The 16,422-nt window shown below is 39.0% G+C and overlaps 1 protein-coding gene across 1 annotated transcript; it reads right to left on the bottom strand.

Annotated features, from left to right (window-relative positions):
• Positions 1 to 1,347: 1,347 nt before the first annotated feature.
• LOC136437440 (phosphopentomutase-like) lies at positions 1,348 to 15,568 on the bottom strand. Its single transcript, XM_066432056.1, has 18 exons — positions 15,433 to 15,568; positions 14,524 to 14,623; positions 13,213 to 13,280; positions 12,577 to 12,665; positions 11,704 to 11,788; positions 10,985 to 11,092; positions 9,835 to 10,004; positions 8,874 to 8,997; positions 8,293 to 8,358; positions 7,921 to 8,015; positions 7,398 to 7,489; positions 6,581 to 6,666; positions 6,208 to 6,301; positions 5,358 to 5,487; positions 4,760 to 4,865; positions 4,343 to 4,429; positions 3,741 to 3,877; positions 1,348 to 3,159 (listed from the first exon to the last, which is right to left on the bottom strand). Exons 1-18 carry the CDS (start codon positions 15,538 to 15,540, stop codon positions 3,057 to 3,059), a joined length of 1,848 nt encoding a protein of 615 aa, XP_066288153.1. The 5' UTR covers positions 15,541 to 15,568; the 3' UTR covers positions 1,348 to 3,056.
• Positions 15,569 to 16,422: the final 854 nt, after the last annotated feature.

Here is a 16,422-nt window from a genome sequence, read left to right on the forward strand (position 1 = left end):
TCAACAAGTTTTGTATTCCAAGAGTCTTCTGCTTAGCTTTTAGTTTCCATAATGAATGAAATTAACGTTACCTTTTGTTTTGTGGTAATGGGGTGAATTCCTACTTTTTAGTTATTGATGTTGCAAAGTTTGAAGACAAGCAGCTGTTATTCCTTTGTTTTGATTTGATCAGAAATATATTTTATTTCATAAAGTTCATCCACACATTTTCTGTTAAAACTTTTTCGTCAAAACAAATCAGGAAAACTACAATCTTTTTCTATCACTTCGGTTTTGTCTTAAGCATTGTCATTGCAATATGTACATGGAGTACATAGTTTTTGATATTAAAGGCAAAGTATTTCAAGAAATAGTGTTGTGTTTGTTTCTACATGTTTCTTGTGCAGTTGTATATTATAATAGAATCCTGGACCCTACAATTATTCCCTTACATTTTGCCCACTGAACACAGCCTATATATTTCTGCTACCTTCGATATCTGAAAATGAACATGCTTAATATATGTAAACATATTCGAAAGCATGTTGCCATTGACTTTAAAAAAACATCATTGTGTAGAACTAAAATGAGTGAAATTATTGCATCATTTATGATAATTGAAATTCTTTTAGAAATTCACAATTTTAGGCAACAAATAGGTGCCGGTTTAACCTTAAGCCACTTTGCGAATAACTTTCTCAAGTTAAGGCAATAAGGCACAGCCCAGTGAAATACCCGCTTCAGTCTTAAATAGCATAAATTTGACCACACAGACTGTTAGTCATTATTCTTGCATTTATTCGTAAGTCGAACGTCACCCGGAAAATTTAACAAAAACAAGCCTATTCAGTTCCAAATGGTCACAACAACAGACACGTACTAGGTTTTTAAGTCTCATTCAAGATGGACTGACACATCGATAAATGTGGTGTTACAATAATGCGCAAATCATGAAATAAAATTGACAAATAAAACAATTTTCGTATTGCAAAATTCATATCAACTACAGTAAAGATGATTATTATGACATCTTCTCACTAATATTTTTGTATCAACGAAAAACTTATTCTTCCCTCGTCTTGGAGTTATATTTTTGGCTCATTACTTTCCATTAACCTTTTTTTTAAACTTCACAATGGATATAAAAAAAGGAACCTCGTCACTAAATAGATGTCGTTCCAATTTTGTGTAAAAACAAGGTAAGCAGATATCATAATTGTTCACAAATTTGGAATAGGAAAAGAATGCAAGAAATTAAATTATATGTATTACATAGAAGCTCCAAAAAATGAGGCCCATCACATAAAACATATTTGGACATCACAGTTATGTAACTATAAACTTCATAGGTGCAAAATATCATCCGGACATGTTATTGCTTGAAATTTATTACAGGTTTGCGATAGCAAAACCTGTATTGTTTATCTTCATCAAATTATTGTATCATCAAAGAAAACTTTACACTAAGGCCACACCAATTCAATTTCTTGGTTAACGGATTTTTAATTTTAGCAAAAAAAATCATCATGAAAACAGAAGGCTGGGGTGAAAACTTGCACCTGACCCTGTTCACTCCCTGATACTGTGCGCACCAAAGTAAAAACATTCCTCTGAGATTCTGTTTTCATGTTGTTTTTCCAATCTAGCTTTTTTTTAAATTTTTTTTTAATTCCGTTAACCAAGAAAATAAATTGGTGTGGCCTAAGGGTAACAACTAACTCAACTAACTATACAACCATTACAGGTTTGCAAGAGACCTTTTTGGTCTTTAACAATTGTATAGCCAGGAAGATTGCTATAAATTAAGATAGAAACTAAATGCCATAGATGTGACAAGGTCATGTACAAATTGTGGCATCTTAATCATCCACAAGTAAATTTTATATAAAGCTGGCACCACACTGCCAATGACCTTCAGAAAAATCTGTTGATGCCAGAATTAAGGTCACCAAATTACAAAATCGCCAGAGAATCTAGCATATTTTTCACCTGAAAATCTACCATTTCAATAGACAGGGTATGCTGTGAAAACAGTGCAGTGGTCGAGAGGACACCAGTCATATATTTTGGTTGAAAACGTTTTTTTTTTAGCTCACAGGCTTGTCGGGCAAGCTATTTTCCAGCAGTGTGATGCTGGCTAAACCACAAAGACCTAAGTCCTGCTTTTCCCACTAATTGATTTAATCAACCTGATATTGTTCCTTCCATGAGTGACTTGTTTCAGCTGACATGACAATCTTGGTAAAAAAAAAAAGATACAGTAATTACAAACTGTATAATAAAATACTGTTGTGAGTCAACAGTGGAAAATTTGAGGTATACAGATTGATCCCAAAGCCCCACCCACCTTCCTCAAAAGGTAGAAACACAAAATGAAAACATAAACATGCAAATGCTTGATAGACATGAAGCCACTCTCTCATTGGTCGAACGGATAATTGCTATGCTATCATTGGCTGAACAGATAATTGTGTCAGGATCGGTCGATTGTCCATCCATATGCATACATGTTAACCAAACATTCCGATGAAAATCCTTAACGAATCACAACCTCCTTCCACAAGAGCCTCTCGGAAGGTATCACCCCCCCCCCCTCCATAGGCAATGTTGAGGTTCACATTGGCATTGCTTATAGTTATGCAATCACTTCACAGGGATATACAGGGTATGTTCTGAAATACTTCAAAGTAAAAATTCAGCGAGAGGTCACGAGAAAAACATGGCTTAGAGAAAGACTTGAATATGACTACTTTCACTCCCTGAAACTGTTTGTAGCATTTACGTACAAAATTTTCCTTCAGACTCTGTTTTCATGTTTGTCAGTGTTTTACTTTTAAATTGGAAAACCAGTAAATCAAATTGATACAGGCTTATACATTTGTATTTGGATTGATAGAAACCATAAAGTTCAGGAAAAAAAGACAAGACGTCGTTGGGGTTTGGCTGGTTTTCTATATGATTGATAGCTATCTTAACCATCTCCCTGCTGCCTAACTCTGTAACCGATAGGGAATTGGGTGCCAAACGGCTACTTCAGCGAGCCAAAGGTTAAGTTTACTCCTGCAGGCTAGACTTTGTTAACCGCTTCTGGCGATCAGTCCGTTCACTTCAGGCTGAAGGAGGTCCTTGACCATAGTCTCCACCATGGCATGGAGCTCTGCTGCGACAGACTCTGGGGACCTGAAACAGCACAGGAACAATACGTTAATAGCATGGAAACAGCACAGAAATAACACCTCTACAACATTTGAGAAACAGCACAGAAAGAACACATCAACTGCATTGAGAAACAGCACAGAAACAACACATCAACAGCACTAAAAAACAGCACAGAAACAACACATCAGCAGAATGGAAACAACACAACAGCAGCATACATCAACAGCATGCATGGAAAAAACACAGAAACAACACAGCAGCAGCAGAGAAACAACATAGGGATTATATATCAACAGCATTGGAATAACCCAATAAAGGCAGAGAAACAGAGACAGCATGAAAATAACTCAGCACACAGGATCAACAAAACAACATCACAACAGCAAGAGTAAGCACAATATTAGCCTGGTTTTGTCCTTGGTGCTGAAGCACTGAAACAACACACGCCAATACCAAGGAAACAGCACAGAAACAACACAGGAATATCACAAACAACACAGAGACGACATCAATACAACACAGAAACAGCAGAACAACAGCACAACACAAGGTCCGCCTGGTCCTCTCCTTGGTGCTGAACTCCTGAGCGGTATACAACTCACCCTCCAGTGCCGGGCGGCAGGCACATCTCTGTGTAGTATTTGATCTTGGGCTCCGTCCCGCTGGTTCTCAAGGTTGCCACACAGCCATTCTCGAAGGAGAAGGTGATCATCTCACTGGCTTTGCTCGTGGGAAGTACCTGTGACAGAATCAACATCAGCTTGCTGTTTGAAATGTCAAAATTTGCAAAATGATCTGCAAACAAAGCATTAGATCAACTAATAGTTGTTTGCCTGATTTCTGTCAATGAGATTTTTGTAGCACACACAACAATTGGTAACGGTAAGGTAAAGGTAGTCCCATAGCCTTTTTGAGCCAGTGGGTTTTGAATCTACTGTGTCTAGGGCACGGTATTGGAATTCAAAAGCAGAGCCCATCCCTCTCCTTCCACTGCCCACCACCTTGGGAAGTGCTTTTCCCCAGGACACAACATCAAGCTAGGTACCATAGGAATCAAACCCGCGACCTCTTGATCTCGTGTCCGCTAGTCTAGCCATTCAAGGCCACTACAATGCCACTAAGATGCCACAGCAGTTAGCCTGAGTACAATTATAAACTTATGGTAATGAGTGTAAAGAAATTAACATTTTTTCTCCATACTTACTGGCTTGTTGTCAGGCTTACTGTTGTCGTACCCTGCTGTCAAGTCTCGTACATACTTGATCTTGTACGGACCACATGAACTGGGGTACTGGGAACATACAAATCACTGTATCATTGTCAAGTATACATTGTCAAACATTTATATACCAAGTCATTGGACTAGAATATACAAGCTTAGTGAAGAGCAAGGACATACACTGTATCAGACTAGGATATACTCTAAATTCATTTAGTTTTGCGGGGGCTTTATTTCACAGTAGGAGGGAAAAGGCAATTTTAAATGTGTTTTAAGATTGTGTTTGAAACCATTCTCTGGTTCGGTAATAACATGAAATACGAATTCGAATAGAGGTCACTGGGAAATACGCAAAACTAAAACCACCGTGAGCATTTAAAAATTTACAGTAAACCATCTTACCTGGCCAGTCTTGCCATCCCAGTTCCTCATTCTCTCAAACATCTTAGCGATTGTGGGCGGGTCATGGCAGATGTAGTAGGAGTTCTCTGACGTGTGGTAACCATAGCTACGGGAAGAAGACAAGGATGATCGACATGTGGTAACCATAGCTACAAGAGGTAGACAAGGATGATTGACATGTGGTAACCATAGCTACAAGAGGAAGACAAGGATGATTGACATGTGATAACCATATATAGCTACAAGAGGAAGACAAGGATGATTGACATGTGGTAACCATAGCTACAAGAGAAAGACAAGGATGATTGACATGTGGTAACCATAGCTACAAAAGGAAGACAGTCAAGAATGATTGACATGTGGTAACCATAGCTACAGAAAGAACACAAGGATGATTGACATGTGGCAACCATAGCTAGAGAAAGAACACAGTTAAGAATGATTGACATGTGGTAACCATTGCTACAGAAAGAACACATGGATGATTGACATGTGGTAACCATATCTACAGAAAGAACACAAGGATGATTGACATTTAACTATAGTTACAGGGATGATTGCCCACCTTTGAAGCTCCCCCTACCTCTGCAGTACTTACGTTTCAAAGATCCTGTGTAGTTGCTGTGTGAGGCTGATGTTCTGACTGGCTAGCCAACATGTCATCTCAGCCATCACTACAGATGCACTGATCCCATCCTTATCCAGCACGTTAGTTCCATACATAAACCCTGAAGAAGCATACATGTATAATTATAAGTAATACTAGAGTACATGTACACTTAATCCCTGCAGAAACATTTTCAAAGCAAAAACCCTACAGTACCATATCAATACGTGTTGAGCAAAAAAAACATACCGGGTAACACTAACAAAGCAGTACATTTTAGCTTTGTATTGTATGTAATTTTTACTTACTAGTTAAAGTTCTCTTTCTGTCACAGATAGTTAGTTTTGTATACAATATTGTATCGCTTCTGTAATGCTACTTTCACATATTGTTCCAACTTAAGTATGATGTTATGATTTTGTTCTTATTTGTAAAAATTGGTGCAGGTGAATAAAGTGGTGAAAAAAAGCAGTACATACAGTAACATGCATGCTACTGTAAACTTAACACAAAAGGCTAGGAATAGCTCAAGCATTTTTCTGTCAATTCTGTATCAAACGCATTGTATTACACATCATCAGAATCAAAGCTTTTTATTGCCCTTTGTAATCTGACATTCAATTTGCTATACACCATTCATGGGTTCAGCAGGATTTCTTATGTGAACAGGTCTAGTAAAAAAGTGCAAAAATTTCCCTTGATCACATGTACTTTGTTTTCTTTAATGACTAGCAATTTGTGCTATATAACTGGAAAGTATGCACGGTATTTCCCATTAAAATGATATTTCATTTGTAATGATCACACGGTTGCGCAATACCATCATGGCAACTTTACTGACCTATGGCCTCTTCAAAAGCAAGCAGTACAGTCTGCCCCTTCTTCATCAACTCATCAGCTTTGTTTCCCATCCATTTAAAGCCAGTAAGTGTTTCCTGTAAGATAAAAACTTCAGTGAGATACCTTAGCAAAAAAACATCAGTGTGAGACCTTAACAGTCTTGAAGACCCATATACTGTAAATCCATTTATTTTAGCAGAAGAAGAAAGGAAAAAGGAAGTTTTTGCAGTGTTATAAGTTTACCGTTGCAACAATCTATAGTTTGGTAGTACAATGGAAACACATAAACGCAATGTCGCTTTATAATTATGATTAGAGGTTCCTGCAAATATAAGACCACCACAAACACCTCAAGATTTACAGTAGCATCTTACCTCAAAGTTGAAGGATTCTTTGATTGCGATGGCCCTGAGAATCTTAGACGATACAGTACTGGCTATCATCCATACATTTTGGGGATCTGGAACAAAAACAGAAGAACCATCATGTGACTAGAAGAACATATGACCACATTGGCAGCTATACAAAATACAATTACTAGTTAACTATACAGGCATCATAGGTATACTTTGACACCCCTCATAGGCACATCGTACAAAACACATAAAGGATGAACTTTAAGTTGAGATCCATGTTTCTAGTGGTTTAAGTTCACGGTCGGAATGATTCGGTAGTACAGAGTAAGTCATGATGACTATATTAGTAATGCAATGGACACCCACAGTTGCTGTATAATTATAATTTTACAGCAGAGAGGTCACTGCCCAAATTGTGAAAATATAAGCACCATGAACGTCTCAAGATGTACTACTAGCAGGGCTCAAATGGGTGCATGTGCACCTGTGTGAACCCAAAATTGGAGCTCTGCACCGAATTTTTAACTGTGGGTGCACTAGTGCACCTAGATATTTTCGTACACTTTACTATTGTCAACTAGTATACAGAATATTCTTGAAATTTAAGTATCAGAAAAAGCAATATAACAATTTGTTATATACTTAATTTGATGTCTTACTCCTTTGAAATTTTGAAGTTCGCTATAGAATTACAGATTGAAGTTATAAAGAGCATTCAACTTTATTTTATGTGGTGCATCCAAAATTCTTTCTGTGCACAGAATCTCTTTGGTTAGGTGCACCAGTGCACCTATTTCCAAAAATGAATTTCAAGCCCTGACTAGAGTGAGGTTACCTTTGTCTGGGTTCTTCTGTCTCCAGCACTGCCACGCCCACCAACCCAGCAGAGCGCCAAGCTCGTTTCCAGTAAACACCTTCCAGGAACCACTGAGAAAGGAAATTTTTTTTAGCTTTTTCCACACACAGTCGTCAGCTTTCGTTAAACAGATATTTTACATTTAGCAGTCTAGTTAACTCCATGTACAGAGGTTTTGTTTTCGTTTTATGTCTGTTGGTTTGTTCCCTTGTGTGTCTGCAGTTTTTGATACAGTAGAGTAGTCCATTTTCACATGCACACATCGGAGACACTGACAGGAAGTTTGGTCAAAATCCCAAAAGGGTCTTAAATGAATTTATCTCATTTCCTGTCTTCAATTTTCTGCTATGAGAGGCATTGGGAAAAATGCATCAGACAGAATCAGTTACAAATTCAAAACAATGAAAAAAAAAAAGAAATTCACATATCTTTTAAAATTAAAAATATTTCACAGAGACGCATTGAATGCAAATTAGAATCAGTTATAATAATGTTTCTTTACTTTTGTTTTTCAGCCACAGCCAGTCTGTCCGCATCAGGGTCGTTGGCCAGGATCACAGAACTGCCATGTTTCTCTGCAGTCTGCATAGCCAGGTCCTAAAGACAACAACAACAACAATAACAAACACAACATCAGGACTGGTCTAGATCTTGCAAACAGTAAACATAGTTCTTTTACGTAAACCACAAGGATCTACAAACCAACGATAGCAAGTCCTACACACAAGAAACAAACAACATTAAGTCCTACACACAACAAGCAAACAAAACAATGAAATGAACGACCTGTCACATCTAACCTTCGGACATCTAGTTGCAATAGCATCAATAAGTAAAAATGCACCTAAAAAAAGCAGCTCTTGTCTCAACTTACCAGCGCACTTTTTCCCTCTTCAGGGTTAGGAAACTTGACAGTTGGGAACTCAGGGTCAGGTTTGATCTGAAACAGAAACATTAAAAAGAAACAATATGTTTACTTCAATGAAGGTTAAGTGACATAATCATACGTGACGTCGCGGTGGCGCAGTGGCAGGGTGTTTGGCCCCAGAACCCAGGGGTACTGAGTCGGAATCCGGGGTTCCCTGATTTTTCCCGTTTATGTTGTGCCCTTGGGAAAGGCACTTTACACGACTTTCCCCATTTCACTCAGGTGTAAATGAGTTTCGGTTAGGGACGTCCCATGTTTGGGGAGAGCCACACCTCCAGCATGTTAAAGAACCCACCGCACTTATCGAAAAGAGTAGGGGTCCTTCACGGTGTGAGTGGTTCAAAACCTATACAGTCCTTTGGCCGCACATGGGGCAATTGTCGTATTGAGGTCACCTGAGTTGGCATACAATCATACAATGCAGCTGTTGTCAATTTTGTTGAAAATGTGTGCACTGCATTTCTGAAACCTATGATCTTTGGCCTCCAAACTGATATATATTCATGTGACCTATAGCCTGAACTGACCTGTTCCTCCACAGGTATAACGCTGGGCAGACTGAAAGCCTGGAAGGCCTGAACTTCAAACTGGTACCCAACCCCGTGCATGGCTGTGTAGGTGAACTTCACACTTGTCTTCTGGTTGTTTTCCCTGCAAAAAGAGAGTTACTGTTACAGCATAGTTCAGTCTGTTGGTAACATCTATGGCAACATATAGAGTAGTTCTGTTTGCTGGTTGACATGACAACAGTATTTTTGCTGGTTACTTGCCATACATGTACCAACAGACACAAAAACACTTCAATGCCATACATTGTAACCCTGCTGAACAAGTGATTGATGTCGTTAATGTTCCCATGCTTTCTCTACTGCATTGTATCGAACAACACAATCCTGTTGAATGTTTACAATGTTGGTTGTAATTGTATCAATTTCTGTGTTGTATGTTTAAAGTGCACTAGAGTCTTTAAATCGCACAATTAATATACCCTAAATCACTATATAATGATATCGCTTTTCTATTGTGAGCTGACTTGTAAATACATAGTATTATTACCCAATTCAGACTTTCCAGTCTGCCATGAAGTATCATGAATAGGGGTGGATACCGGTTTGGCTTAATAAGGTCCAAGTTCAGGTTTAGGTCCATAGATTTAGGTTCAGGTCCGGACCTGAACCTGGACCTGATCCTGTCCAGTTGATGTTTTGTTTTATTAGACCAATATTAAGCATAGAGAATTAATACTGACACGCACAACTATATGTTGCACTTATTTTAAATACTTTTTTTGTCAGAGGGGAGACTCAAAACATGTCTTATCAAACAAAACAGAAAAATATATTTGAACTTTGTTCAGGTTTTTTTGGACTCAGGTTGTTGGCTTTCAGGTTTTTTGGACTCGGTTCTTGGATGTTATAAAGGTCCGAATCAGGTCCAGCGAACCGGTATCCACCCCTAATCATGAATAAAGTTGCAAAGTTTCCTTACCTATGGCAACAGTAGTTCTGTAGGTCCTGATAGTAAGCCTTGGTGATCCTGTCCATGGGGTCCTGACACAGCTGGCTCTGCTCAACGACAGACACGTCCCAGGATGTCCGCCACGGCTCCGGGTTGGCACTGATGGAACTGGCGATGCCCTTGTCGTGGGGGGAGGTTATCTGGAGAGAAACAAGGCTAGTGTAAACGTGCACAAGAATAAGGCTCAGATCGAAAGGTTTAAATCCAGTCATAAAACAAGCCTAGAGGTACAAATCTGTACATAGAGGTCATAGAACAAAGGTGCAGATCTGTATACAAACTAAGGCTAGTGTAAATATGCAGATTAGAAACAAAGCTGATGTAAAAGTGCACATCTATACGCAAATTAAGGCTTAAGTGTAAAGGTGCAGATTCATGTACAAAATAAGGCCCCGTTCATGATTGAAAAAGTAAAACGGTTTGAACCCTTTCAGCAAAATAAAACGTTTTACTTGTGAACATGAACGCTCTGTAACGGTTTTGTTCCGTTTTATTCTGAACCTCCTCGCGAGGTAGACTGCAACGGTTCAGAATAAAATGGTTTCGCGGAATTGTCATCATTCAGGTTCACATAGATGTTTATGACGTCGCACATCCGGGTACATAAGGTCATAGTTTGCGGCTTGTGTTTTAGCACGGGTAAAAGTGAAAGTTTTTAGCTGTAGATCGGATTTTCGGCCGCGTTTTTTAATTGTAACATTTTGCTATGGCCCCCAGTTCTAACAAGTGGTCTAATGAGGGAACGAGAGCTCTGATATCTATTTGGGGGGGATCAGGAGGTCCAGAGGAAACTTGATGGCATCAAGGTGGCATTCATCAGAACCAGGAGGATATTTTGACCGCGTCTTTGAATAGTAAAATCTTGTTCCGGCCGCCAACTCGAGGTGCGGGATCACAACAGACTAAATGCATAATATGCAAATTCGATATAGACCGTTTTCAGTGTGGGTGCAAGTTTGCATCACGGACGCAAAATGTGAACTGTTTCAATTCGGAATATGTCCGAAACAGTTCGAACCGTTTTATTTTTTGGAACATGAACTCACTAAGGCTAGTAGTGTAAAGGCACAGATCTGTTTATAGAAACAAGGCTGGTGTAGTGGTGCAGATCTTAACACACCTGCGACCCGTTGTTCCAGTAAACCTTGTATCCGTTGTCCTCCTTCGGGTTGTGGGACGCCGTAACCATGACGCCAGCGGAACATCCCAGGTGGAGAACACTGTAAGGCTGCAGAACAGAACAACATAGATTCTTAATGCTTGTGTCAATGGGAAAAATCATTTAAGGGACCACCAAAAAGTGGGCACATTGGCCAAGTAGTCCTTACACAGAGGGCTGTTTACCTAAACCCTGGACCTGTACCTGTACCTGTGAAATTAGGTATTAGGTCTAGAACTAACATCTGGTGTACCAGTACCTGTACCTAAACATTGCTAAATCTGTCTAGTGGACACCTTTTTTATAGACTAAAGGTAGGTAGTCACATGTCAGAGATGACAGTTTTGATAACCTTATATCTGAAACTTGATGACAAGAAGAAGAAGATACATGTACATGTAGTTGAAAATGTTTTTTCAGATTCGAAAAACACAACATATAAATCCTCACACAAAGAATTTACCACAAAAATGACCGTTGGCTACGTGTTTAACTTACAGATAATTGACCAAACTTGTTTAGGTCCATGTATACAGATCCGGACCTGTACCTTGACTGCTGTACCAGTACAGTACCTTTGCCTAATTTTTTGTTTAGGAATACCAGTAGGTAAAATAAAACAGTTTCCTCATGGGTGTAGCAGTTAATCACAGCCATTCTAACACTTAAATATGACTTACCACATATGGAGTTGGACAGATCTTGGAGAAGAGAAAGACTGGAACCTCAGCATGCAGGAATATCCCTGCAGTCAGCTGGGCAAACCTGGGAAGAAAAATCAATACTCAGGATCAACTCATGTCTCTAGTGGTGTACTGTAAATCATTTAAAATTTTTGAGGTGGTTTTATTATTGCGTGGTGCCTCTCCATTGCGAAATCATGACACTGTAAATATCTGTTTTCATGCTACAATTGCGACAGTACTATACTTTACTTTGAATATATGACCAGGGCTCGAAATTCAGTTTTGGGAATAGGTGCACTGGTGCACCCAACCTAAAAAATTGGGTGCACCAAAATAATTTTGGGTGCACCACATGAAATAAAGTAGAATGTAACTATTGTAAGCAAAACCTAATGACAAACCTAATTTATACTGTTCCTCTTCATGCGCGTGAAGGCACGCGATCTCGGCACGCAGTTTTGAAGCTTTCAAAATCGAAGTTAACTCAAATTCTACCATCAAAATCTTAAACAAGTACTACAACAAAGATCTTATTATTTTCTTACACTTAGATGTCAAGAATATGCTGTGTACTAGTTTGCAGTGGTACCTTTACACATTAAACCGTACAAAAATATTTGGGTGCACCAGTGCACCCACAGTAAAAAATTAGGTGCACAGCTCCAAAATTGGGTGCACTGGGTGCACATGCACCCAGTATTTCGAGCCCTGATGACTCAGTATGAATATAGCACCACAAAAAAATTTCCCACGGGCACAAAATTGGTGGCATGGGAGAAGATTCGAACCCAGGACCTAGGGGTTTGGGGTCAAACACCCTAACCATTACGACAGTGTAGATGCTTGAGGTATGAAACAGATGCCAACCTTTGGCTGTTGTGTCGGCTGTCGTAACCAATGACAAGCCCTGTTTTCTGCAAGTCTGGAAACGTCTCCTGCAGGTATCGTAGAAAACCCTGGAAGGACAAGAAAACAAACTGTTCTAAGTTTTCGGATAAGATAGCCTGAAAACACTAAGAGATATGAGTGATGAGGGTACTTGCCAGCATCGATCTGTCATTTTCCTGAGTATGATAGACAAATTTTAAGACCATGACAGACAAAGTCGGCGGGTACATAAATAGGAATATCCAAATCTGAATAAGCCATGCCCAAACGCCGACCTGGGAATTAACAAAAATTATGACAGAAATTTGTCCACGATGATAACAAAAAAATATTTTTGGATCTGTCTGTCGATGGGAATTAGGAATGGGATGTTCAAGGCCATCACAAAATGTACAACCATGTAGTTAGTACATAGTAGTTTACACACATGTTGCTGATTTGTACACAAATATTCAGACAAGTATTTATTTATCAATCTTTATGTATGTATGGCAATAGTTTAAACACCTGTACATGTAGTTCAAATCTCTAAAACATATGTAGCTACAGTTCCCTCACAGCTAACTTTAGACAGCTAAGTTTATAGACACATATATAAGATACTCTCAGTCTGACCTGCGCTGTTTGTATAATGGTGAGGTCGTTCATCTGGGAAAAACCCATTCCCATTCTGGACCGCAGACCTGAAAAACACACCCAGAAACATTTATATGTAATTCAGCAGAAAGAACAGATGCAGATTGAGAACCATCTATGTTAGACACATATCATACATGTATATTAAAAAAAAAAAAAAAGCAAGGACATTCCTCTTTTGGCTGCTTCAAGATCACATTCATTAATGAGAAGATGCTACAAATTCTAGAAAGTTATGGTTTTATTTTCGCAGTTCTCAAGCTAAGATGCCTCTCCACTGTTAAATCATGACATTGTGAATTTGCATTTTTGTGCAGTATTGTTTTGACCTTGAACTCAAAATGTAGCAAAAACATCCTTTCTCCTCCAAACACGAAATTAAATCCTGGAGAAAAGAAAAGGATTTACAGTATAGTGCATGTGTGTTTGCAGCTGACATGCTCGTAAAAGCTGAAAAAGTCAGACCCACATATCTTTCTGTATATAGTGTGCACTTACGTCCTAGTTTCAACTTGCATATAGCAACTCAGCAGACATGTTAACTAAACATCTTTAACGAAAGTGTTCATCTTCATTGACATGGCCCATAAGTTAAATTAAATCCTGGAGAAAAGAAAAGGATTTACAGTATAGTGCACGTGTGTTTGCAGCTGACAAGCTCGTAAAACCAGAAAAAGTCAGACCTACATATCTCTCTGTATATAAATGTGCACTTACGTCCTAGTTTCAACTTGTAGCAACTCAGCAGACATGTCAACTAACATCTTTAACAAAAGTGTTCACCTTCATTGACATGGCTCATACCGTAAAATCCCTATTTACGTACGCACTTTTAAAACTTTTCAAGTTGCAAGCAGGTGCTCCAGGCCGACACCAAAGTCGGGGTGCTTCTGCTAGGAGGGGTTCTTCCTCGGAACAATCACATATCAGCATGAGAGTACGGTACATCTTCATGCTACCACACAATCAATCAGTAATAAAGAATAGATAATACATATATTTAAATTGTTTTATATTTTCTACCAGAAACATTTTCTCAGTAACCCTTCAGTCGGTAAACATCATTGGAAGGATGATCATGTCAACCTCTAACTATCCACTGAAATGCTGGAGAGGGGGTGCGTACGTTAGGAGGGTTTTTCCCCTGAACGTTTCAACTCACTGAGGCAGGCCCGCAATCGTCCCCAAATCGGGGGTGCGTACATTAGGAGGGGTGAGTACGTAAATTGGATTTTTACGGTAAGTTTCAACGGTGTCATTAGACACCTGGCAAACCCTTATAAGCCTCACCTGCAGTTCCAAACGCCATTCGCTGGCCGAGCCTGCTCCGTATTTCATCCACATTTTTGTCAAGCACCAGCTGCTTCAGAACCCCTCGTGTAGCCTCCGTCTATGTAAACAGGTTAAAATTTTGCATCAGTCAATTTAGTGGGGCTTACGAAGAGAAAGTAAACCAATTCCTGTATCTGTACCTGAAGTTATATATAGGAACACATCCCTACGTACTGTCAATGAGGTTTTATCAACCAACTTGGTACTGTACTACATATATATGTGACTATAGCACTATCGTATACTTAAAACCACCACGAACACTCTGCAAAATTGAATCGCCGTGTACTTAAAGGCATTTACAGTAAAGATCTACCTTTAATATGAATATAAACCCCTGGCAAAATGTAATGGTATGAACAGTAACGTTGTATAGCGCCAACAAGTGTGTGGTTAGGACAATAAAATATAGATAGACAATAATAGTAGAATAATAACCACACACTTGTTCGCTGGCCAATGACATTACAGAATCATAATCAACTTCAAGTGGAGGCACCTGATTGGTCAATGCCACCTGGCTATATGGTAAATAAAGCGTGGTTTGCTGATTGATTGACGGATTGATTCTTTTGTTGTTAATGTTTAACAAGTGGCCTTATCAACATGCTCGTGAGGTATAGGGCTCCTAATATAATTTCGTGGGAGGCACGGTGTTCAGATCATGCAGACATTTGTGAAAATAATGACCTGGCTTGACCGTTAACGAACTATGTGCCGATGTTGTCCGCAAACCGGGCGGTCACGTTCCGTCCTAAAAATTAAGGCTGACAGTGCAGTGGTATCGGTGCGACCGCACATTTCGGATTGACAGTCGCTTCAGACGACACCTTGGCTTCTCTCACGTGGCAAGAAGCTTCCACTCACCTTGTCCCAGGTCATCCACTGCCGTATCAGCCCGTCTAAGTCCGTATCACCGACAGACGGTAGAGTTTCTCCCGCTCCCGGTCCGCCCACTGACGACTCCGCCGCCATTTTTAGTAGGAACGCAGCCAAATGTAAAAATATTAACCTGTTGAACTTTCACCTCTCGTCTGGCTTATGCAATCACTGTTTGTATTTTGATGCCAAAAAATGATAAATTGTCAGAAATATCTGCACTATGATCGTCTGTCTTGCGCAGTAGTGAAGAACAAAACATGATATAACTCATCAATCATGTGTAAGAAATTAGGCAACCTGCCTTCTATTGTATTTAATATTTCATCTTACTTATTTGATAAGAAGTTGTAACTGTTAATTGATTTACATGTATTTATCTATGCATGACAAATATAGCCCAATATAGTGAATATCATATATCTATTTAAACATGGCAATTTGATTATCATACCACAAGTATGTATAACTTATTATAAAGTTACTCCAAGTGCAATATTAACTAGAGTTCCACGGCCCCATACCTTCGCTGACTGCCTTATCGGGAAGCATATTATAACGTTAATTCTTTTTCACTTATTATGCAAATAAGGGCCTCATTTGCATAAATTATGTCAGTTGATCATCTTCTCTACACAAATACTAGTAACACATGTTGTTCAAAGTATCAAAGTCTTATCGCAAAGAAGATTTATTTAGTACATGTATATTATAAATTATGTAGATGAGGCCCTCATTTGCATGATTTATGTCTGAAAATGTCTGCATCTTCTTAACTTCCAAATGCTGCAAGACTGAAATCCACATCATTTACCATTATGCAGTTATAGTATGTTTCCAATAATTAAGCAAATTAGGTATTCATTTGCATAATTGATATCTATTGATATTCCTCTCTTTCTCAGTTGTGTGTCTTATATGTCACATGTTTTTGAGCCTTATAATGGGAGTGCAGCGTATTTATCAACTTCCCTCATC

This window comes from Branchiostoma lanceolatum, chromosome 6 (assembly GCF_035083965.1).
Source record: "Branchiostoma lanceolatum isolate klBraLanc5 chromosome 6, klBraLanc5.hap2, whole genome shotgun sequence".
NCBI lineage: Eukaryota > Metazoa > Chordata > Leptocardii > Amphioxiformes > Branchiostomatidae > Branchiostoma > Branchiostoma lanceolatum.

What these genes read in the sequence shown, in the direction of transcription:
- LOC136437440 (XM_066432056.1), bottom strand. Translation starts at nt 15,540, where the DNA reads ATGGCGGCGGAGTCGTCAGTGGGCGGACCGGGAGCGGGAGAAACTCTA. An exon ending in AATGGCGTTTGGAACTGCAG is followed by an intron (nt 13,281 to 14,523) that starts GTGAGGCTTATA and finishes TGTGTTTTTCAG; the next exon opens with GTCTGCGGTCCAGAATGGGA. An exon ending in ACTGGAACAACGGGTCGCAG is followed by an intron (nt 10,005 to 10,984) that starts GTGTGTTAAGAT and finishes GTTTCTCTCCAG; the next exon opens with ATAACCTCCCCCCACGACAA.